Source organism: Asterias rubens, chromosome 8, assembly GCF_902459465.1.
Source record: "Asterias rubens chromosome 8, eAstRub1.3, whole genome shotgun sequence".
NCBI classification, from domain to species: Eukaryota; Metazoa; Echinodermata; class Asteroidea; order Forcipulatida; family Asteriidae; genus Asterias; species Asterias rubens.
In genome coordinates this window covers 20,531,225-20,555,553 of record NC_047069.1, presented here as the reverse complement: position 1 = coordinate 20,555,553, position 24,329 = coordinate 20,531,225, and the positions used below count along the sequence as shown (strand labels likewise).

The 24,329-nt window shown below is 38.6% G+C and overlaps 3 protein-coding genes across 4 annotated transcripts in view; 1 reads left to right on the top strand and 2 right to left on the bottom strand.

Moving 5' to 3' along the window:
* LOC117294038 (deoxycytidylate deaminase-like) lies at positions 1-2,657 on the bottom strand (the record flags this gene model as incomplete). Its single annotated transcript, XM_033776551.1, is given in 4 exon segments — positions 1-15; positions 494-626; positions 1,562-1,658; positions 2,482-2,657. Coding segments are annotated over 4 exon segments (421 nt in total), but the record flags the coding sequence as incomplete, so codon positions are not given.
* Positions 2,658-4,252: 1,595 nt separating this feature from the next.
* On the top strand, positions 4,253-8,157 carry LOC117293670 (forkhead box protein O1-like). Of its 2 annotated transcripts, none has more exons than XM_033776066.1 (3): positions 4,253-4,697; positions 5,904-6,146; positions 6,542-8,157. In XM_033776066.1, the coding sequence occupies exons 2-3, from the start codon at positions 5,915-5,917 to the stop codon at positions 7,162-7,164; spliced, it is 855 nt and encodes a 284-aa protein (XP_033631957.1). In that variant the 5' UTR covers positions 4,253-4,697; positions 5,904-5,914; the 3' UTR covers positions 7,165-8,157. The 2 variants fall into 2 exon arrangements, with proteins under 2 accessions (XP_033631957.1, XP_033631958.1); XM_033776067.1 differs by having other exon boundaries at positions 5,880-6,146.
* A 2,168-nt stretch (positions 8,158-10,325) lies between these two features.
* Positions 10,326-24,329, bottom strand: part of LOC117293623 (protein KIBRA-like) — a 33,321-nt gene continuing 19,317 nt past the window's right edge. The window contains exons 11-22 of the mRNA XM_033775993.1: positions 23,444-23,533; positions 22,519-22,687; positions 21,653-22,202; positions 20,552-20,669; positions 19,310-19,474; positions 17,922-18,114; positions 16,873-17,013; positions 15,980-16,095; positions 14,754-15,069; positions 13,837-13,932; positions 13,291-13,447; positions 10,326-12,983 (exon numbers count right to left, since the gene is read on the bottom strand). Coding sequence (XP_033631884.1) covers positions 12,787-12,983; positions 13,291-13,447; positions 13,837-13,932; positions 14,754-15,069; positions 15,980-16,095; positions 16,873-17,013; positions 17,922-18,114; positions 19,310-19,474; positions 20,552-20,669; positions 21,653-22,202; positions 22,519-22,687; positions 23,444-23,533 — 2,308 coding nt within the window. The 3' untranslated portion in view covers positions 10,326-12,786. The remainder of the gene's footprint in view (positions 12,984-13,290; positions 13,448-13,836; positions 13,933-14,753; positions 15,070-15,979; positions 16,096-16,872; positions 17,014-17,921; positions 18,115-19,309; positions 19,475-20,551; positions 20,670-21,652; positions 22,203-22,518; positions 22,688-23,443; positions 23,534-24,329) is intronic.

Genomic DNA, 24,329 nt, shown 5'->3' with positions numbered 1-24,329 from the left:
TTTCAGCATGACACACTAAAAAAAAAAAAAAAGTTTTAACAAGATCAAGAGCACAAGAATGTATGAGTAGCATCACATGGGGGGGGGGGACTACCAAAATGTGCATTTTTTAGTGACTGGGGCTAAGTGACTAGTGTCACAGTAACGCTTTTGATAGCTTAGTCGAGTCACGACTACCATTTTTCAACTACTTGGTTAATCGTGCTGACACCACTACTACAAAAATAGTTGCGACTAACTGTTTGGTGAACCAATTGTGTTGCTCCAACTATTCACGACAACATAACTTACTTATGAAACACAATCAGACATCAGTGACACAATCGTTCAATCCTTTCTAGTCGAGACTAGTCGAGAAGTAAATGGCGCTGGTCGCCCAGGCCTAACTGGGGCCTTATTTAGATTTCAGATTTTCAAGTTTGCCAACATTTTGTCCATTACATCGAAATGGTTGATGGAAACTAAATGTGCGATGTAGAGCGACTTCACTTACCGAAAGCGTACTTTTGGTCCAGCCAATCACCATCCTTGCCCCATGGCAGTTTATCATCGTCGCATTTATTAGGCATTCCATTATATCCAATGCCTACAATTTTCTTTTCTTCATTTACGATGCAAGCACCAACCTGCGCAGTGAGAAGAGAGAATCATTTAGTTAAATGAGAGACAATTATAATTTGTTTTAATTAGTTCAAGAGGGATCCCACCACATAGGCCTAAAACCACAGTGGATTATAATAGACAGTAGGAGGGTTGACTGTGTACTGTGAAGATGCATTCACTTTGAGATTGCTGGCTGGCTAGCATAAATTATTTATCTTCTAAAACCACGCTGGATGACATTGAATGGCCGGACAGTCAAATTGCAGGGCGGCAAACATTATCCATCACACATAAATACCTAAGACAATAAATACATTCTGATTGGTCAAGAGCAGATCACCTGACCATGTTTAAGCATACGGTATAATAGTGCAAATTGTACAGCCCAATTGAAGATGGTGGGTCACATATTTGGTCAGGGCAAGTTTAACACTTACGTCAACAATTTATTAAAATAGAATTCATATATTATGAGATGTTTTAAAATTTGCATCTAAATATTAATTCTAAACTTGAGGTCTCAAAATCAAATTCGTCGAAAATTACTTCTTTCTCGAAAACTACGTCACTTCAGAGGGAGCCGTTTCTTACAATAATTTATACTATCAACCTCTCCCCATTACTCGTTAACAAGTGAGGTTTTATGCTGATAATTATTTTGAGTAATCACCAATAGTGTCCACTGCCTTTAAGCACAGTATGTTCAGTACTTTCCTGAGGCATATTTCCTCGGGTGGGATTCGAACCCATAAGCTTTGCAATTTTAGAGCGACATCTAACTTTCGAGACCTGCCTCTAGTAACTGGGCATTTTGGGGGCTCAAATCTAGCTGTTTCCCACCCAGTATTCCTTGTCTTCTCTTCGAAGGGTTATTGACTAGTATGGTGATTAAGTTTGTATTTCTGGGAGTCCTTGGCGTCACAACCATAACACAAAATTAAATGAACAAAACTTGTACCTGTGAGCTTGGATCCTTGCTGCGTTCTGCTGACAGGAACGCTATGGCCATGAAGTAATCATCCCATCCTAAACACTCGTCTCTTTTTTTGTTGTTACTGAAAACCAAAACCACATAAATAAGAGCATCGAGATGGAAGCCGCACGAAGAACATTCACTGTAAAATTTGTGCTGTGCTTAAAGAGCTCTGTCAGTGTAAAAAGCGTTTTAAAAATTTGCAAATTTTAAAGGGATTTAGATGTGTTTCTAATGGATGTTGGACTTTATTTCCCCTTTTAAGGCTATTGCTCTTAAGGGACTTGGTAGGTGAAATGCTAAATTTAAAACAAAGAGGAAAATTCAAGAGCCATTTCATTGCGCGGACAAAAGTCTTGACTTGCTCAAGTTATGCCAAAGGAACTAATATTATAATAATATGGAGTAGGCCCTAAGACCGGAAACTTGCTTATTTTTCCCGATTTAGTTAGACACTTATTTAGTTCAAAGAGCCTTTGCATCTCAACACTGTAATACTATACATTCTGTCAACAAAACTTTTTGATCCTGCCACCATTTTTTCACTTATTTTTACAAAAAGGAATATCTCATGACTCACATCACATGAGTAAGAATCAGTATAAACTAAATCCGATACTACTATTTCATAACAAATGAAAAAGTGGTGGCTGGATATGGAAACTTTTTGGTCCTTCTTGTAAGGGTAACTTCCGTATCACGCACCACCTTTTCACTAATTTTTACAAAAAGGGATATCTCATTGAGGTTAATTAGATACTAATATATTATTTCATATCGAATGAAAAAGTGATGGCGCCAACTTTTCCGAATGGGTAGGTCACTTTACCCCCTTAGGTGGGTCGGTCGATTTTTCCAATTTCTTCAATTTAATAAAGCGATAGTTTTGTCTGTTTTATACTTACCACTTTGCATCTCCATTTACAGCACATTTACTTGTTTTCTTCGTTGGAGTTACACAGATCGTTGAGGTGCCATTTTGCTCCATTTTGCCGTTCTGCCCCTGAATCCGTGTCTGTGTGTCTTCGTGTTGATATACCTTTTTACTACAATTTTTCCCGGGAAAAATTAAAGCGTGCATAATATATGTCTGGTTTCTGAACTTACTCAACGTAATGACATGTACAATTATAGACTGGTTTCTGTGGTGGTTAGACGTACGGTGGCTACGAAATGACAAATTTGATCTTACGAAAGTTTGAAACTTCCGAAAATGTAATCGCACACTAAACTGGCTTCTGGTCAATATTCTTATGAAATGTAGGCCTCAATAACCAGTGAAACTTAGAGACCCATTATTTCTGTTGATTTTCAAAGAAGACCCAACACAACTATGACAAATGACAAATGTACACTGAGTTATCAAGAGAATGTCGCCAAGCAGCGCGCCTTGCCTGGTGGTCTGACCGCCGGATGCAATTTGTCAGATGCAATTGTGTCCGCCATGCAATACTGTCCGCTTCGGACACTTTTGCATATGCAATCGTGTCCGGGGCTATAAACCGTCCGCGGACACTTTTGCGTATGCAATCTTGTCCGGGGCTATGCAAAAACCGTCCGGTGGACATGTACTAACTGCACATGTTGTCTGTGCGCGCGCGAGCCTTCCCGCGCCGCGCCCGTGCACTGAACCTACGTATGTTTTTATACCAACGACTGAACATTTCCCATTGTATGTACATCGTTTTCTTACTGTTCTTATAGTCTGTACTTGAATTTTCACCTGTGAAATTAATAAATGAAATGAATGAAACGAATGAAACGAATGAAACGAATGAAACGAATGAAACGAATGAAACGAATGAAACGAATGAAACGAATGAAACGAATTAAATTAATGAAATTAATTAAATTAATTAAATTAATGAAATTAATAAAATTAATGAAATGACATGCACTTAGCTTGCCAACTGCTTGTCAACAACTGCATATTGAAATGTGTCCGGGCGGACACAATTGCAATATATGCAGCAACGTCCGGGCGGACACGATTGCATATGCAAAACCGTCCGGTGAGCATTATTGTATATGCAATAATGTCCTCCGGATAGTATTGCATGAAGGACATAATTGCATGCGACACCGGCGGCCGCGCCCGAGCCATTCCAACCCGCCCCCACCACCCCGGGTATACCCAACCCACCCGGAAAGTTTTGAAATGAACACCATGGAAAAAATATATTATAATTTAAGTAAAACAAATAATTGTGAACGTCTTTCCCCCGGAATCATAAAAGGGGCTTTTGCTTCAACCTGGTTTGGACTCACCACAGCATCCGTACCTCGGAATGTCACTTTAGTAGGATTTAAAACTTGTATTTGTTTGCGGTGGAAATATTATAACTAAAAGCCCTTTTTACACTACAACGAGCAAAATCCCGGGAGTTGTTCTCCTCTGCCTTTCCCTATGAAAGACGTTTTAACCCGGGGTTAACTTCAACCCTACCCATGAGCAGGGGGTTAATTGTTTCCAGAGAATACCCGGGGAATTTGTTTGTAGTGTGAAAAGGTCGACCAAAAGTTCACGGGAATGTGAACAAGAGGTTAGCGGTAACATTGTCTGGTCCCCTGCCCAAAGATTCCTTGACGTCTCTTGTTACAAATCTTCATTCGACAGAGCCTAGTCGGAGATTTTTGGGTCTGGGAACCAGACTAGCGGTAACACCGTGTGAATAAATCAATCACCCCACGAAGTTCCCAGATATGAGTTGGCCCAGCATTCCAATGGCACAATATTATTTCGGCTTGACAATGTCCTAGCTCTATGTCAAATTCTAAACTGTTTTTGGCAAAACCAAAAAAACGCATTTTTTTTATATTATTAATTGGTTAGGCCTGTGCCAGTTGAGTGTATACACCCACCTGTCGAAGTGAACATTCTCGCGGGATATGTGAGAGTTCTAAAAACCAAATTTTGAACACGTGCAAAGTAGCACCTGGTTCCCAATCGAAAGCCCATTCATTGTATGTACAGGTCCTGGGTCAAGCACCGTGCTATTTTTCCTGTGTAGGGCAGGCCGGCTAAACGGATAAGACAGCTGCAAGTATTTCCTGTGTCTCACTTTTGAAGGGCATTTTAAAACAAAACCCCGCCAGCTTGCTCCGTGGTTTCTTGAAACAGGTAGGACACATTTGCTTGTTTTGTTTCTTACAAACTCTCTTGATCAAGGCCGAATATTACTTGACCATTATTCAAACAATCTTTTAAGTTTTATTATTAGCCCACTGACCACTCGAGTTTCCATGACACACACTGAGTGACTGAGTGTCACAAACTCTTGACTGTCAAATTGACAGTACCAGCAGCTAGCGCCCAATTTCATAAAGCTGCTAAGCACAACAATTATGACATTTGTTTTGCCTTGATAAAAACAGGATTACAAACCAAATTACCACTTGATTTTCAGGGTAAGCTAAAAACAGCTGAATACCAGTATAACAAGCAATATGCAACAAATGGAAATTTGGTTTGTAATCCTGTTTTTATCAAGAAATAAATTTCAAATTCAAATTTCAAATTTTTGTGCTTAGAGTTAAATCCATCTTCCCATAGCTGTAACTATAGCCCTATATTATTTCCCATGGCAAGTCACCTCTATTACGGCTATAAAAAAATAATTTCAGAGAAAAAAAGCAGTGTTAAAACTGGGGTTAAAATTCTGTATCTGGCCACCACTTTATCTCCCTAAATTTTGAGGTCATATTATTTTCACCTGTTCAGGAGGGTTGAATGAATGTACAGAGGGGGGGGGGTACACAAATTAGGTAACAATTTAGCGATTAGCTACCTATTCCTCAAGAGGAGAGAAATAAAGTTCAATATCCATTAAAGAGTCAAATAAATCCCCAAGAAAGTAGTGGCCAGATAAGGAAATTTGTTCCGAGTTCACCCGGACGAACTTAAAGCTGTGTGTTGTTACAAAAACTACCAACGTACAAAAAAAGACCCCAGTACACACTTATCGCAAAGAGAAGGGGATTGCTCCAATATGTCTGACAGTGCGTTCATCTTCAATCATGAAGGCTAGCTGCACTAGTAATAAAGAAGAAGAAGTTAATAGCCTAGGCTTAAAGCTCCTTTCGATAGCCACAACCGCTAGGCCTAAAGCCCGGTTCATACTTCCTGCGAATGCGAAGTGAATTTGGCGTCACAACCCTCCTTTCACAGCGATATTCGCAAGTGAGTTGAGCAAAGTTGAACTGCTGCGAATTATTCTTTGCGAATTTGTGACGTAAACATTCGTATCGCATTCGCATTCGAAGGAAGTATGAATCGAGCTTTACCCGGCTAACCTTTCTATAGTTACACTGTTATCTTTGCCAACAGCTTGCAGCAGAATGTGTACCGTGAGGAGACCCGACTTGTCTTATAACGATCTCATCCGAACGGCCCTTCTCTCTAAACCCAACCACCAGGCAACTCTAGCTCAGATTTATGATTTCATTCAGATGACATTTCCCTTCTACAATGATCCTAAAGGATGTCGCTTCTGGAAGAACTCTGTCCGTCATAATCTATGCAGGAACTCACTGTTTATGAGGGTAGAGAGCAAAGCTGTAGACAAAAAAGGTAATTTCAAAACAATTTTCAGGTAACAACCGTAAGAGAACTCACGAGACTTTTTAAAAACAATTTGGGGTTGAACATATCAAGATTGATTAGAGCGGGAATGGAACCAACAACCTCTGGTTCAAAGTGTCAGTGCACTACCTAAATATATTATGGTCCCATATCTAAACATGAATAATTTTGTTGAGTTGCTCACCCTTGGTAGACTAGTTTTGTTTAAGATCCCACCACTAAATTTGGTATAGCCACAAAACAGCACTCGAGTAAATTTGTCTTTGTTCCGCCCAAAGTTAAACTTGTTTATGCTTGCTCCCAAGGTTAACCATCGATCTACCATAAGTCATCATCCACTTACTAAGTCTTCTACTTCTTCTTCTTCTTCTCTCCAACTTTAGGTAGAACTGATGGACGAGGCCAGTCTTCGTGGCAGTTGTGTGATTCAAACATGAGTAACCCACAACCAAGGAAGAGAGATAGACCAGTAAGAAAGAGAAAACCAAAAGCTAACAAAGTTCCAACAAGACCCTCATCTGTGGAGACGTCATCAGGAGATGTTTATAGCTCTCAGTATCCATGGCAACCAAGATCAGATACAAGTCATCCGGGACAGAGTTCCAACGATTGCGCCCTCGATTTATCCACCAACCCCGGTCAGATGAGCCTTCTTGAACCGGACAGCCTCACCCACCACCAAGCGTTCCTCCAGCCCTGGTCAAACACCAACCATCTCACCCCATACTATTCCCACTTTGAGGCCCCTCATCCAGAAGAGCTGGCTAGCCACACCTCAGAGAAAGTGGTCAGTCCCCAATCGCTGTACCCACAAGTGTGGTTCCCTGGCGACTACAGAGATGTCACGGTGGATGCACTACGAGGAGCAAGCCCAGCCTTGCCTAGTCCAGTACCCTCACACAATCCTCATCTACTCCAAAACCAACAGTGTATGTATGCAAACGGTATCTACTACTATCCACAGTTGTGCCCCAACCAACAAGTTTCCATGGCAACTTCATCTTAACTAAAATGAAGACGTGCGATGTAAGGGCAGTGTCCACGAGGCAACTTACAGGCAACCAGTTCAAGGCCACCAGTTCCAGGCCGTCTCAAAGAAGAAAAGCCATTTACATTTCAATGGTCACCAATTTTCTTGTGATCCTGTAGCGTGCACTGAGTTGGTTGCCTCGAATTGCCTTAAAAAGTTGCCTCGTGTGACAAGGCCCTAAGATTCACAAACCCGCATCTTTCACATCCCCAGTTGTTTGGATGTATTGAATGACTAGAGGAGAAAAGTAACTTTTAAAAAACATGAGCAGTTTGTCATGGAGAAATTATAGCTTTAAAACTTTTTCTTTTTATAGAATTATTACTTTGGGCCACTATTTTTGTATAACTTATTAAATTATTTATTTGCCAACAGCATTGTTCTATCGCTTTTCAAGATTTAAGGATTTAAATTAAAGGTATAAATTGAGACCCCCTCTTTTATTTATAACATTGTGTTATCAACAAACGCTCTTACACAGCGAAACAAGAATTTTGTTTCAATTAAGCAGATTTATGAGTTTTGGTTGTGGAAGGCATGGTACACTTTTGGTAATTGCCAAAGACCAGTATACCCTTACTTAATTTATCCAATTTATCCAAACATATGCATAAAATAAGAAGCCTGTGGAAGTTTGGGCTGAATTGGTCATCAAAGTTGCAAGAAAACAATGAAAGAAAAAACACCCTTGTTGCATATAATTGTGTGCTTCCATATGGCTGTGGAAGGCTTCAAGCCCGAGGCTTTTCGTTTCCGGATTGAAATATTTCTTTCTCTAAAACTCCATTATTTCAAAGGGGTTGTTTCCAACTATTTTGTATAATATCAACAGCTTTCCAGTGCTCTTTACCAAAGTTTGTCTGGTTATTAACTTCCTTGTGGAGTAAGTACCAAGACTATACCCTGCCTTTAAAGGCAGTGGACACTATTGGTAATTACTCAAAATAATTATTAGCATAAAACCTTTCTTGATTACGAGTAATTGGGAGAGGTTGATAGTATAAAACATTGTGAGAAACGGCTCCCTCTGAAGTGACGTAGTTTTCGAGAAAGAAGTAATTTTCACGAATTTGATTTTGAGACCTCAAGTTTAGAATTTGAGGTCTCGAAATCAAGCATCAGAAAGCACACAACTTCGTATGACAAGGTTTGTTTTCTTTCATTATTATCTCGCAACTTCGACGACCGATTGAGCTAAGATTTTCACAGGTTTGTTATTTTATGCATATGTTGAGATACACCACTTGTGAAGACTAGTCTTTGACAATTACCAATAGTGTCCACCGTCTTTAAATATGTTTATTATTCTTGATTATCGGTTCATGGTTTTGGTGTTTGTTGTATTTGTTCTATGCACTTACTATATATTATGATGTTTCCCAGTTGAGAGTATTAAAAGTATTTATCAAATGTATGTGGTCTTTCAAGACGTTTAATTTTTGTTGCATTCACACTCGAGTATCTAAACCTGGTCAACTCCCCTAGGCCCAGTTACATAAAACCTGTAAGCACAAAAACGTGCTTAGCAAAGACAATTATTGCTTAACAGAAACAGGATAGCAGCCAAAATTACATTAAGATTACATCGTTGTGACTGGTGCCACACTCAGACTTTGCTCAGCAAAGAAGTTTGCTTAGCGACTTTATAAAATTGGGCCCTAGTATTTTCCACGAAAAAAAAGGAAACCTGGTTATAGGAGGCAGTGGTGTTACTAGACACTTTCCTTGGGGTCCGGAGTAAGCATGAGGACAGACATAACTTATGTGGTTTTTTTTGTTTGGGGGGGGGGGGTGAATTGTGGTTCACATCGCAAACAACACAACTGTTACAGGTTTCCTCAGGCTTGCAAGCAACAGTAATTACTTCATTTATGGGGCTTTCTTGGTTTCATGAATACAAAAAATACAAATAGATAACAATAAAATCACCAAATGCAAAACATAACATATAAAACAATAGCATTGTTTTAATTCATACATTAACTCAAAAATAGCTTTATTTAAACACTGACAACATGTTAACTTATAAATCTAAAGTTATACGAAAGATCATTGTTTTAATCCATTTGAAAATACAATAAAAGACAGCAATTATATGTTTGCTTTCTTGAAAAATAATGTCATTTTTCATTAAGCTGTCATCAATACTGTTGAAAACACATAAACTTTGCTATTAAAGGCGTACCTCATAAGTGTTCCATTTTAGCATCATACTGAAAATACTATAAACACAAACGCATTTCTTCCATATAAAACCACTTTTTTGTCTCAAAAAATCAAAATAATTTGCACTGGAAAAAAGTCAGTGTATGTAAACAGCTTTCAACAGCAATAAATAGCAGCAAACTAATTAGTAATACTGTTCAACCATGAGCAATGGATTTAATAAAAACCTAATTGTGCTAGTTACACAATTAATTGGGAAAATTTTAAACGCCAAAAAACGCCATTATTAGCGCAATAAGTTTTTTTTTTTTTTTAAATACACTTTGGCAAGTGCACTAGGTTTTCTTGTTCTTATACATTGCCTTGTGAGTGTACCAATGGCGTGAGATGCTTTCTTGTTTGACCAAAACTACAGTTGGATGTGTGCTTGTATCAAGCGTACCAAACAAGCCACCATGTTAAATTTGAATAATGTCTGGTGCACTGACTCGTCTGGTCCCTCCTCAATGCTTAATTTGAACTCCCTCAGACTAACAATAGAGAGTTTCGTTTTCGACAGCTGATGGTTCTCAGATGGTTAGTAGTTGTCGGCCATACGTTGTTGATTTCAGCACAACGCTGATTCATCCCAAATGCCATCATAGAAATTGAGGAACAACCGTCCTCAAAGCTGACGCATGCCCAGATGACTCCAAACATGATCATCACCGTTGCAAAACCTTCCGTTGTCCAAAACGAAAGCTCTCTAATACTGTTTCTACATCACATGGTTTAGGGTAAGCTTTTGTGTAGAAACCTACAGGCCCCAATTTTATAGAGCTGCTTAAGCAGACAATTTTACTTACAAATTTTGTGCTTAGCCAGTCACTGAGTCACAAATAATAATAATAATAAAAATAATAATAACGAGGTCTTATAGAGCGCACAAATCCACAAAAGTGCTCAGGGCGCTATAACAGAGAAAATTCAAACAAAAATAACAAAGAACAGATTAAATACAAAAGAATGGATCTATTGACATGAAATTGTACATGTAACATGGTATTTAGGCTGGTTACCTTATACTGGTAAGAATAATTGTTGTTGTTCTAAGCTACTTTTTGTGCTTGTGAGACTGGGCATAGACAAGCTACCCACCCACATTCAAGCAGCTCCTTCATTGGACACTTTGAAACTCAACTCAAAACCCATCTGTTTTGTCAATCTGGTTAAAGCGCTTAGAAACAACCGAGTTTAGCGCTATATAAATGTTGTAATTATTATTATTATTAGCAAAGACTGGTGTCCTTTGTGTCACACATTTGAAATTGTGTTCAGGTGTTTCCCGTCTCCTATGTAACTACGTAAAACGTTTGTACTTAACCAAGTGACATAGCTGATTTTAGTCTGAGGACTATCCAAATGAGCATTCACTTGAGGCTGTACAAGGCACTGTACCAGACACAACTCAAATTTAACTCGTAACTAGCTTATTTTTTTCTTTTATGCAAGTCGCCAGGCCCGAAGGCCACTTTAAGGTGTTGGCTACAATATATTTTTGTCAGGGGCCAATGCCACCTACTCCTAGGGCTGAAACAGGGTTACCCCTTTCACAGTCCATACGGATGTAGGCTTGGGTATCATCCATCAGAAGCCTGGCTGGTAGAGCAGAATGCACTACCTCCCCATATTTTGATCTTTCAGCGCACAATATTATCCTGACTGTTGTGCCTAACCCCTGTGTAAGCCAGTAGTGTTCAAGCAACTCTTGCTACATTGACACAATTATTGACTCATTGTAAATCACACAATGTTTTCTCATGAAAATACAACATGGGCAACCAAACACAACACATAGACTTTCGCTATGGCACTTTCTACAGGGCAAAATTCATTCTTGTTCTGCTGTTTGTCCCAATAAAGTACGATACATTTGAAGCTAAAACCACAACCCAGGCTGATTTTACCGATATGCGAATAAGCAGCCACATGGCATGACATCGCAAAAATGAAAGAAAGAAAATAAAAGGAGACAATTTAAAGAAAAAAGACAATTTGAATGCATCTGAAAATGAACAGACGACACACTGTTACTGCACCCATTAGTTGTTTTTTACCCAATGATAACTAAAAACCACTTGTAGATCAAAGCCAAAACCAAAGCTACCCGTAAAGATAACATCTTTCGGGTACTATTTCCTGGTCTTGTGATACTACATTTTTGCATGAAGCGCTTTTTGTGAGAGATACAATGTTAATTAAAAATGGAGGGCCTGAACACTTTTTGCTTTTCTGCTTTCAGCTTGGAGCCAGATTGCAGCTTGGATAGCTTGAAGGAGATCAATGGAATTAATCAGTGATAAAATGACGAAGAATTCAAAAAATTTGCTTCAAGGTTGGGTCATTGTTTTTGTTTCGTCAAAGAAATACTGAATTTTAGGTTAAGCACGCGAATATCAGGCCTGTATGTTTCATTTTTGAGAGGGCAAGGGCACCAAGGCATTTTCTTCATAAAGGGCTTCACCCTATGAGGAAACTTCTACTGGTGATTTTAGGAGCACCAAGGCAATGACCAGGGGGCATGGAGGCAATTATTTTCCTTAAGAACGTTGAGTTCATCCATGACTAGCAAGTTGGATGAACACGGAAATTTAAATCTCAAACAGTCGCCTGAAGGGGATCATTTGAGTTTCACATTTGTCACAGGATGCTTAACTAAAATAACCGTCTTTATGACAAGAAGGCTTTCAAATAAAACATTTTTGGGGGATCATTACAACCGAATGACCCTTCCTTAAAGACAAAATCTCTTTTGTTTTAAACGTCAGGTTTTAATTCAGGCACTCGCTGATTTGCATAGAAACCATTGGACATGGATTTAAATTCAATATAAATGGAACAATTCGTCATCATTAATTTAAATAATTTAATTCTTCTACAGCTTTAAAATAAGCTTTGCAGATAAATTACAATGCACTTGATTGCTACAAATTTGTTATCTTTTGTTACATGTACGCCATGATTTTAAAGGTTGATTTTGAATACATTTATAAAAATGGGTAAAGATTTTTAAAATTTATTCAAGAGCTGCAAAAAGTCTGACAATTTTTTCTTTGTTGCCAGATTGAAGAAAGACATTGCGATAAAATCATTAAGCATCAAGAATTTTGTTTTTCTAAAAATGCATAAAATTTCAAAAAAATTTGAGCATCAATCCCCCTTTTCCACCTCATTAAAAATAAAATAATAATTATCATTATTAATAGAACTAAACAAAAATGTTATTTTATTATTTTATACTTCAAATCGAGAGCTTTGAATAAATGGCGCCCTGGCTACAAAACAAATTTTTGAAACTTTTGGAAAAGTAAGAGAGTTTTTTTTAATATACGTATAAATATCAATTCTTTATAAAAAAAACATTATTTAAAAAAAAACGCATGATGAATTTATTTAGCTAAAAGTCGCTGATCTATGTACAGAATTTGATTTGGGTGACGTTTGTTTACTTAAAGCGTTTCTTACGTATTCCGTCTTCTGCTGGGTGGTGGTGTACTTCTTCTGGACTTGGGATGTCTTCTCCGCACTCGCTAAAAGCTTTCTTAAGATGTCGCTGCTGTTGTTTACTGAGGAGTGAGAGTTCTCACCGTCTGTGCAGGAATCAAACATTGACAAGTTATTTTTTTCAAATTGGATATAAATTAAGCTTTGACATTTTTTTGTTTCGGACTTCAGGGTGTACCGTTGCCAAAATGCTGGACAGCCCTCAGTTTTATCAATATCGCAGTTAAAAGTGTAATTGAAAACGGAACTTGACTGAATTTCTGAAACGACTGGAAAAAAAATTTAGTAGAGCGGGGCTAGAACTAATGGCCTCCAAATTAACGTACCGACGCTCTACCAACTGGGAATCAACTGAAGGTTTGCAAAAACAAAAATAGCCAAGGACAAGCTTACCCTTAGTATTGGCCTGCTCAACACATCTCTTAATCTCCTTCAACCTCTCAATCTCTTCCTGTATCTGGAGGTGTCTCTCTTTGGATGCTTGTAGACTGACCTCAAGGTCACTTGGTGACCTGTGGTGGAATGACCTCTTGTTTAATAGACCAGTTGGCTGTAAAAGCAGAAAAGCAAACCAGACAGAAATTGTTACAAGTAGGATTCTAAACTTTACATGGTAGCAAGCAATTAGTTGGGTAGATGACAGCAATGTTACCACGGCCAAATTTCATAGAGCTGCCTCTGCACAAAAAGTACTCAAGCACTACAAACTTGTGCTTTCCAGAATAAGGGTACCAAACAAAACACAATCTGCGACTGGTACATGTATCTTGCTCATGTAGTGCTTTTCCGACATGCTCTGAGCATGAGCACATCTCTGACAACGATGGATTTAACTAGTTAGTCATAGATAATTATCTATCTATCTATCTATCTAGTCTGCAGTCAAACATAAAAAATGACATCCGTGAGAGGTCTAGAGAGAAGCAAAGATGCTCTTACCTGTTTCCATCTTAAACTCCTTCTCTCCAGTGAATTCCTTAAGAATGGCGCTCGCCTCTGCAAGGCCATCGCACTGTCGCTATCACTACGATTAAGCTGTGATGAAAAAAGATGAACAACATTTAAGTTAAAAACTAAGGTTTTTTTTCCAGGTGGACACACAACTGTCTGAATTAATAAGGCAATAAGTTTTTATTTATTGATTTTGGTTTAAAAACACAAAACATGGTCGCTAGTATCAAACACTAAAATGACACACAGAGGCAACCTTTGTCAGATCCCCTGTAGCCAGTAATGAGTATTGCAGTGGAAGTAATGAAAGGGACCAGACTATATTTGTGCATTTCACTCACTCTTCTCTTAAATTTGTTCCTTTGATAAAAATTTAAACAACTTTATCGCATGGCTGACCTAATTGACCACATGGTGTAGTCTCTAATAGACTCTTCATTCCTTATTCAAGGCAGTGGACACTATTGGTAATTACTCAAAATAATTATAAGCATAACATTAACCTTGGTAACGAGTAATGGGGAGAGGTTGATAGTATAAAACATTGTGAGAAACAGCTCCCTCTGAAGTGATGTAGTTTTCGAGAAAGAAGTTATTTTCCACGAATTTGATTTTGAGACCTCAGATTTAGAATATGAGGTCTCGAAATCAAGCATCTGAATGCACACAACTTCGAGTGACAAGGGTGTTTTTTTCTTTCTTTATTATCTCCCAACTTCGACGACCACTTGAGCTCAAATTTTCACAGGTTTGTTATTTTGTGCATTGGTTGAGATACACCAAGTGAGAAGACTGGTCCTTGACAATTACCAATACTGTCCAGTGTCTTTAATAACAATTTTTCAGGAAAAATCAGAAAAAAAGAATGAACACCATGCCTGCAAAGAAAGGCTTTCTCAACTCACTTTGCATATATACTGTTTCTGCGGTGGTTGACCCGCGTTGAAGGTCTTCGACCTAGACAACGAGGGCGCCCTCCCAAGAAAGTTATTCCGCGCCTCCGCCCCTCTCAAGCTATTCCTCAACATCTCCATTCTTGCATCGCGGTCGACAGAGTACTGACCGCTGAGTAGGGGACCACGGGGGGAGCTCGCTTGGGATGAAGACGGGTAGGATAAGGAGTGGTTGTGGCTGGATTGATCGTCGTTGATGTTGACGGCGATTGTGGTGAGATTGCGATGGCGGTTGATGAAGGAGTTGTCAAATGAAGAGGATCTAAATCTATTAACACAAAATAATAATAAAAATAATAGTACAAATTTATATAGCGCCAAATCCATCAAAAACAATGCTCCATGGCGCTTACAGGGAAACATACAACAAGGTATAACAATAAGTTCAAAATCAGCAAAAAATCACAAAATAAACATGACAAGCAATTATAGAAATAAACAATATACAATGGAAAAATACAATAGAAACGAATTAAAATCACCAGAGGCTTAAAAATATTTGTTCGTCTACAACACAATACAATTCAATACAATACAACACAATAAACACATTTACAGAGCACACTTATTCATCAAAGACGTCTAGAAAAAACCCCAATAATACAGTTAAACGTTAAGTTATTGTTCAAATGGTATAAATGCAAAAACATAGTGAGTGGCGCGACATTTCAACCCTAGCAGAGTCTTTCTTGAAGGCGTTGAGCCTTTGAGAAAGATAATATCTAATAGCTTGATATAATATCTAATAGCTTGATATAATATCTAATAGCTTGATATAATATCTAATAGCTTGATATAATATCTAATAGCTTGATGTAATATCTAATAGCTTGATGTAATATCTAATAGCTTGATATAATATCTAATAGCTTGATATAATATCTAATAGCTTGATATAATATCTAATAGCTTGATGTAATATCTAATAGCTTGATGTAATATCTAATTTGCATCAGGGATAAAGAATATTAATTTTGGTTTTACCTATATACACGGATGTGTGTTAGCACTGTATACTCAGTACTTTCCCGAACTCCGTGAACAAAATCAAACATTATGTAATTAAGACAAAACTCTAGAATTAGGTAGTGCCTTGAACACCCAGCAGGGTGGATATGTGCGCATTACAAGTCTTATTATTATTATTAGTAGTGATTTATTTCATGTTAGATACTGACCTAGTGTCCGTTGCGTTTGTAGCACCATCTGTTGCTGGTGGTGGTGGCTCAATGGTCGAAGACGGTTTGTCACCGACGGACGCTCGTCGAACCCGAGAGGTAAATAACTCACCAGACTATTTGAAAAGAAAAATTACAGCGTTGAAGAATTCAAAAATACATCTCAAATCAGTTTTGTCACCTGGTGTTTCTCAACATATGCACTGAATAACAAACCTGTAAATTTGATCTCAATTGGGTGTTTAAGTTATGAGATCATAATGGAAGTAAAAACAACCACGCCACACAAAGTTGTGTGCTTGCAGATACTTGATTTCAAGACCTCAAAATCTAATTATGAGGTCTCGAAATAAAAAAATGTAGTGGAAAATTACTTCTTTTATCGAAAACTACATTACTTCAGAGCGAGCCGTCTCTAAAAACGAATGGCAATAACAACTATTGGTTTAGAAGCCTACAGCATCTTTTGATAGTATAAAGCACTATGAAAACAATTGAATGAGATTTAGAAAATATTAAAAAGACTGATATTTGTGTATCAAACTTTACTTCCCTTTACTATTTTCTCACTCTCTGGCCAAGCAAACTTGTCAAGCCATTTTACAAACCTCAAAAATCATCTCTCATTGGGATTCTACCACCATACCCCTAACTTATTGTGACAAGGAAATTGTTTTTAACCCAGAGGACTAGTAAAAAAAAGATAAGACTTGCCCGCCAATTCAAAATTCAATTTGCCAAAGTCGGGGATTTTAAAAAGGTCAGAACTGAAAACAAAAGACGGTTTTCCAAAGTCGGAATTCCGCCAAAAGGCGTAAGAATCCCATCCCTACTCTGGGACTGTTTTTCTGCGCCTAGAGAGCATGAACGACCTCCTTGAGACCCATCCTTACCTGGTGGTTTGAATCGGAGGGTGTTGAAGCTGCATAGCGTTGAGCTTCCATCTGAAGGACTTTAAAGTTGACGATATTATGCCATTGGGATTTGGCTGAATGGCGAGGGTTCACGTTGGCTAAACTTATCCTTGTCCCTCCCTGTAGAAAGATGAAAAACGTGACAAATTATCAAATCATTTTCTCAAAATTCCATACTAAACAATAATGAAACAAAAACTTAGACAAATTTTATGTACACTAAAACACTGTTTTTTAACATTCAGAATTAGCGGCCACTTGAGTAATTTTTGCATTGATTGTAGCTGTATTGGTTTGCAGAAGAAATATACCTTATGTACTGATGTCATCACATCACCATCTTGTTTTTCCTTCCTTTTGAGGGCAGCCTTCATGATTGAATATAAATGCACTGTCAGACACACCAGACGAACCACTTATCTTAGTGATAAGTGTGTTGGGGTCTTTTGTGTGCATTTTTGTTTTTAAACAACACACAGGACCTATGGCTTTACGTCTCATCTGAACAAACGAAGCACTATGGTTAAGTGTCTTGCTTTAGAACAGAATATAATAATTGCGCCTTCTAAGTTTTTACCAATGTACTTTTGACAATGTATATAATAATAACTGCTTGTTAAATATCCTTATTGTAAATTTCTATTTGATGTATTTTTTAACATATTTGATGCTGGCAATTCAGTTTTGAACTGCGATACATGTTTTAATAAACCATTTTTGAGTTGAATTTAATTGGAAAGAAGTGTCATGACTGGGTCTCAACCCTCACTCTGCTGACCAGAAACACCAGAGCTTGAGTTCCAAGCTCTTAACCGCTCGGCCACAAAAAGGATTCAGTTTATGACAGTGGCTGTGGCTACCTGCACCAGTAGTCCAGTATCCATGTAAGAGTATTGCTAAAGAAACTGATGCAGTCAAAGCCACTTCTTTAAGCTAGGTTTTTGTATAATTTGTATATTTTGTAGTTCGAGTGTCTTTGGCATCGGCTATGGCTAAGTGCTAGGCACAGCCATAGCCACTTGACTTACCACACACTCCTCCAACTGCATAGCACCTACACTCCACACATACAGCTGCAGGGTCTTGGTACCAATCTTATTCTCCATGATAGGTAAGCTGACTGTCTGACCTAGTACCCTGAGACTTGTGTCTTCAATGTTGTCTGTCTTGAAGCTGAGGTTGGCGTTGGGAGGGCACGGTAGAATGTCACCCTTGATGTAGCTAGAAGAAAGATCATGAAATGTGACGAGTGAGTTATGCAAACAAATTAGGTCAATCACTTGCAATGAAAGAACACATAATTTGGGGGGCTAATCATCCTTACTCGCAGCTAAGAGCTGAATTGCGAAGGACGTGGCTACAATGTGTTCGAGAAGTAGGCATGCAAGGGCGCCTTTGGCTGCCAGCCACATCAACCCATTATGACCACGGAGCACAGCCAAGATCAAAAGTGTTTGATTTTTTCCCAAAGGAAGGAAAACCGGATGATCTGGAAAACCCTTGTGGCACAGCAGAGAACCAACGCAAAACTCAACTCACATATGGCCCTGGCCGTGAATCGAACGAGGGTCACCTTGGTGAGAGGCGAGCGCCTAACGCACAAGCCAACCATGCCACCCTGAAAAAGGAGCAAAGTGTAAAAAATAGTGCATTGCCATCCCTTGTAAATAAACCATAAGTTTTATCACGTGTTGTGGACTAGCAGTCGAGCAGTGGCTAGCCAAGCAGTTAAGAGCATTAGAATAAAGGTCTGGTGTTTGAGTTACAGTCATGACAATTGTATCCTTGAGCAAGATACTTTACTATAATCCCTTTGTCCTTCGGATGGAACTTCAAGCCATCGGTCTCATGTGCTAGAATGGGTAGTGCATGTTAAAGTACCCAGAACACTCATCGTGGAAGAGCAGAGGTAAACCCGAGTGTTTCTGTTTTACATAGCAAGCACCGTTGTCTACAGGTTTCCTAAGGCTTGCGAGTGATAAGGTTTACTTACGAGGTAACCTTAGTTTCATTACCAGCCATACCAGAAATATGTTATAATAATTAAGCAATCATGATTTTGTTTCTGCAACTCACTGCCAGTTAAAAATTTAATTTTGTTAAAATATGAATCAACAATTTATCAAAAGCAAAAGTTTTGAACAAAATAATGCTTGTTGCAAATCTCATAAATGAATATATTCAACAATTAATTTAAGCACAAAGCAGGAATTTTTTTTTTTTTAAACTAAAAATATTTTATAAATTATCACTTCTCAATCTTGTGGCTCATTATTGACACATCCGGCAACTACTGAAACCGTAGATTCAGTGTAAAACATTAATCCAAAACATTAATTCGGAGGTTATTTCTTCGAATACCCCTCCAGTCAATTTGTCTTCGTTCAAACCAGAACGATCAGTCTTAACAACTTACAATTTTGTGCACTCAGCCGGCAACAGAGCCCTGATGTGTCGAAGCTGCTCTAAAGCTACTACAAGTACCCCCTCGTTTGACACATATTGGAGAGTGAGCTGTATTTGGGCACAGTTTAGACTCGGTAGACCAACAAGGTAAGGGTCGTCATCTGCTTCTGTTGGTCTGGACGAAACAATAAGGTAGGTATTAGTATTAACAATAAGGTAGGTATTAGTATTAACAATAAGGTAGGTATTAGTATTAACAATAAGGTAGGTATTAGTATTAACAATAAGGTAGGTATTAGTATTAACAATAAGGTAGGTATTAGTATTAACAATAAGGTAGGTATTAGTATTAACAATAAGGTAGGTATTAGTATTAACAATAAGGTAGGTATTAGTAATAAGGTAGGTATTAGTATTAACAATAAGGTAGGTATTAGTATTAACAATAAGGTAGGTATTAGTATTAACAATAAGGTAGGTATTAGTATTAACAATAAGGTAGGTATTAGTATTAACAATAAGGTAGGTATTAGTATTAACAATAAGGTAGGTATTAGTATTAACAATAAGGTAGGTATTAGTATTAACAATAAGGTAGGTATTAGTATTAACAATAAGGTAGGTATTAGTATTAACAATAAGGTAGGTATTAGTATTAACAATAAGGTAGGTATTAGTATTAACAATAAGGTAGGTATTAGTATTAACAATAAGGTAGGTATTAGTATTAACAATAAGGTAGGTATTAGTATTAACAATAAGGTAGGTATTAGTATTAATTGCTATTGTAGTAACTTAGCTACAAGTGTGTTTAGTCGGAGACAAGAGCCGCACACTCCACTGGAGTTGGAATAGTAAGCGGAATGAAATAGTGAATGAAGGTTTTTTACAAAATTAACAGGTTTTTTTGGATACCAGGTTTAATTTCATCTGAACTCGTCCAAATGTCTACTCTTTGGATGTCTTGATTCTGGTTTGGGTTTTCTCAATGAATAGACACAATCAGCGACAGCAGTCACGTGTCTCACAGTGGGTAGGCCACTACCTTGTAATCAAACCAGGTACGGCCGTTTCCGAGAAGCAGCCAAGCCTTTCCACGCACACTGCCTAGCTGCTTGCCTGCTTGGTTTACATTGTATGTATCCACTATGACTCACTTCACATCGGTCCCCGATTGTTTCTATTCATTAAGAAAACCCACTCCAGAATCCAATAGGAATAGAGTAGAGATGTCCAGTGTCAGTTATCTAACCTCTTATTAGATGCTTCATAAACTCCGCTGTCTCCTGTCATGGATTCATCTGAAACTGCTGCAGTAACACTCCTAGCAGCCGCTGCGGACTGACTCTCAAGACGCCGTAAGTCAACACCTGAAATAAAGAAACAAGAATATAAGACTTGGGTAAAAACCAACTAATAATCTTTATCCCGATGCAAATTTAACAACTCTTATTATCGTTGCGGTACCCGCTGCCAAAACATAGGATTCGAACAGCCTCTAGCTACCGGGCAACCTCGGTAGTCTAGTTGGTAAGACACTGCTCTAAAATTGCAAGGGTCGTGGGTTTGAATCCCACCCGAGTAACATGCCTGTGAAATTTTTAAACAAGAATGGGAAAGAACTGAGTATACAGTGCTTACACACACATCAGTGTATGGGTAAAAACCAATTAATATTCTTTATCCCGAATGCAAATTAAACATCTCTTAATATAAGACTTAATGGTTACCGTGGTCCGGTGGGTAGACTGTAAGACTTGCAACCACATGGTTGTGGGTTCGGAGATAGGCCTTAGGGCATTGTCACAAGAGGCAAATTTTGTAGGCAACTTGGATGCACTGAACTGCAGTGCATTGCTACAAGACCACTGTGGTGGAACATGAGTACGTTTTCAAACAATGTCTTACGATTCCCCAGAAAAGTATGTGAACATTGAGTGATTAGATTCTCTTCTTGATTAGGCTTTCCCATCTTATCAAAATTCAAACAATTTGGTGTGGAGTGGCATAGGAGAAGAGGGTATGGGCTAATTGAGGCCATGGGCTGGCAAATATTCCTAGACTATAAGTTTTTTTTATAAACCTTGTTAGTGCTTTGCAATTTCTAAAACACTAAAATATTCCCAGACAACTTGGGAAGGAATCAAACCCACAACATTCCCACATTCTCAATAGGTTGGCTTGACTGCTTGGGTACTAAACATGCAAATAGTGTGGAGATGAACTGTATTTCTGTATACAGCATTTTGTATTGTGATCTAAAAAATAATCTTTTTTTTCTAAATCAGCGATAATAAGCAAATTAAATTTGTGTTCGCCTTAAATTTGTGTTCGATAAAAATGATTAACATACCTGCAATGCCTTCACTGATCGGGCTAAGTGGCGTATTACCGATTATCTCTACGTTATACTCAGCACCGGGTATCTTAGGATCCATACTCAGCCGTACCAGCCCCCTCCCTCCTACCGCTACACCACCTCCTCCAGGCAAAACACCCCCATCCTGAGCTCCTTGAGGGTGGGGCATCTGCATCACTCCCTCCCCACCGTTAAGGGTCAGCTGCGATAGCCCCCCCGCGAGGTGATCATCCTCAAGACCCTGTGTCTGCAAATACCCAGCGATGTTATTTTTCTGTCTCTGAACGGTGCTCAAGTGATCGATGTAAGTCGGCGGGGGTCCGTCGTATCTCATAATGTCGCCGTTGAGATGGGCGGTGCTTGGCGATGAGGGAGGCGACATGGAGGAAAGAGATGACCGGGAGGATAGGGACGTCATGGATTTGTGGTTCTCAACACCACCAGGAACCGACATGACATTGGCAGGACTCGGCTTGATGTGTTGAGGGGAATTAGGAGCGGAGGAACCCATGCCTTCCATACTCCCATGGAAGAGTGCATCCACCTGCACCATCAGAAAAAAAACATAACAAATTTTAAACAACTATTCAAAAACATGAAATGTTCTCCCTGGGGACCCTGGAATGATTTGCTGAAGAAAAAAAATCTTGATTATGTATATTATGACATATTACTAGCATTGAAACCAAGGATGCCTAAGTTAGTGGGTCACATTTTCAACTGCGATTAAATTCTCTGTCGACAAAACATGAGATTCTTCAGCAATTTCTTGAATGATTTAATTGAGTTTGCTTTTCTGCAGCTATCAGGAAGTTAATTTAATATAATGTAAACATTTACATGAGCTTGAGTTTGTTTACCTTTTGTTGAATATCTTTCATATTTAGATCTATAGAATACTGGGATGGCGGCATATCGGTGTAACTGAGGGCGCTGTTTAACGAGCCTTTACTGGAGGCTAATGAACCTCGACTGGAAGCGCTTAATGATCCTCGACTTGAACTTGACGATAAGGTACTGACAGATAAACTAGGAGAACAAATTAAGATCAGAGTTTTAGACATACTTTTTGACAACAAATACAACAGACAACCAAAACTCACTTAAGCTCACAATGTTGCATACAAAATTTCTGCCTAGCAAAATTAGCAGGATACCAGTCACAAATGCGAGTAGTTTAGACATTTATTCCAAATCGGTAACAACAAACACATGTATCAAATATAGTCAAAGCATTACAAACCAACAAACAGCAATTGAAACATCATTGTTACAATCTTACTGTTTCACATTATTACCAATAGGCAGGGGGAAATGGGAAGCATAGTGCTTTTAAGATTTCCCTGTGACAGACAAAGACTCAGACAAGACAAAGGCTTGAAAATCATGACAGTAAGACAGACTGACATCTGAGACCAGCTAGATAGGTCAATTGTTACAATGTATGACAAAACAATTAATATAAATAGTAATAATCTTTAAAATGCAAGCAAAAGACAAAATGGGCAAATAACACAACAAATAACGAGCGAGCTATCTTCGTCGTATCAATACCAGTTTCAATAAACCTTGTGCATTGACGTCATCAATCTGCGCCACCTTAGAGGAAAAACAAAGATGAAACAATGGAAAATGACTACCTTCTTTTGATCTCTAGCTGAGTGCATCCTACTCAAATGACCTCATAGTCACTGATACACGATAAAAAACACGAAGCTACTTTCGATCAACTTGTTCTTGAGGTAACTCTAGTCATGAAAACAAAACTTTACTTTTGAGACCAACCTTTTTAATTGTGATTCTAGTTGCATAGCTTCCCGTGTGATGTCGGCTAGCTGCTGATTCAACTGGTCCTTTTTCTCTTGAAGTTTTATTCTACACAAGTTTGAAAAAATATACAAATGTTGTTATTTAAGTTAACATCTGAAAAATAGGAGTTAAACTTCTAAAAGCTTTTTAGTTACAAATCATCAGTGCATCAATGTCAATGTTGAATGATTCAGTGCATTGCACTCAAGTTCACGATGAATCTTTTTCCTTGACACTTTTTTCCTTGAGCAAGAACTTAACTTTAATTCATTCTCTTCAACCAGGGGTAAATGGTTACCTGTGAGGGGCTGAGATGTATACTCCCAAAGGAGCTGAGATGGTTTAAGGAGCCATGAGCGTCACCGAAAAAACAAAGAAACTTTTAATTCTGAGAAGACCTTTTTTCGTTTGAAGAATGTATGTAAAAGCCAGTAAAGCCAAGTCCAGTTGTTAAACTTTTCTTGCATAAATCCTCAATCACAAACTCTTTCAACACAACTCCTAAAGCCAGTTTTTGTAAGGTGGAACTGGCTAACAGTGTCACGTCATACTAGTGGCATGGTTGGCTTGTGCGCAAAGCGCTCCCCTCTCACCAAGGTGACCCCGGTTCGATTCCCGACCAGGGCCATACGTGAGTTGAGTTGTGCGTTGGTTCTCTGCTGTGCCACGAGGGTCTTCCAGACTATCCGGTTATCCTCCCTCGGGAAAAATCAAACACTTTCGATCTTTGGCTGTGTTCTGTGGTCATATTGGGTTGATGTGGCTGGCAGCCAAAGGCGCCCTTGAACGCCTGCTTCTCTAACGCGTTGTAGCTGAGTCCTTCGCAATGCGAGTAAGGATGATTAGCCCCCCCCAAATTATT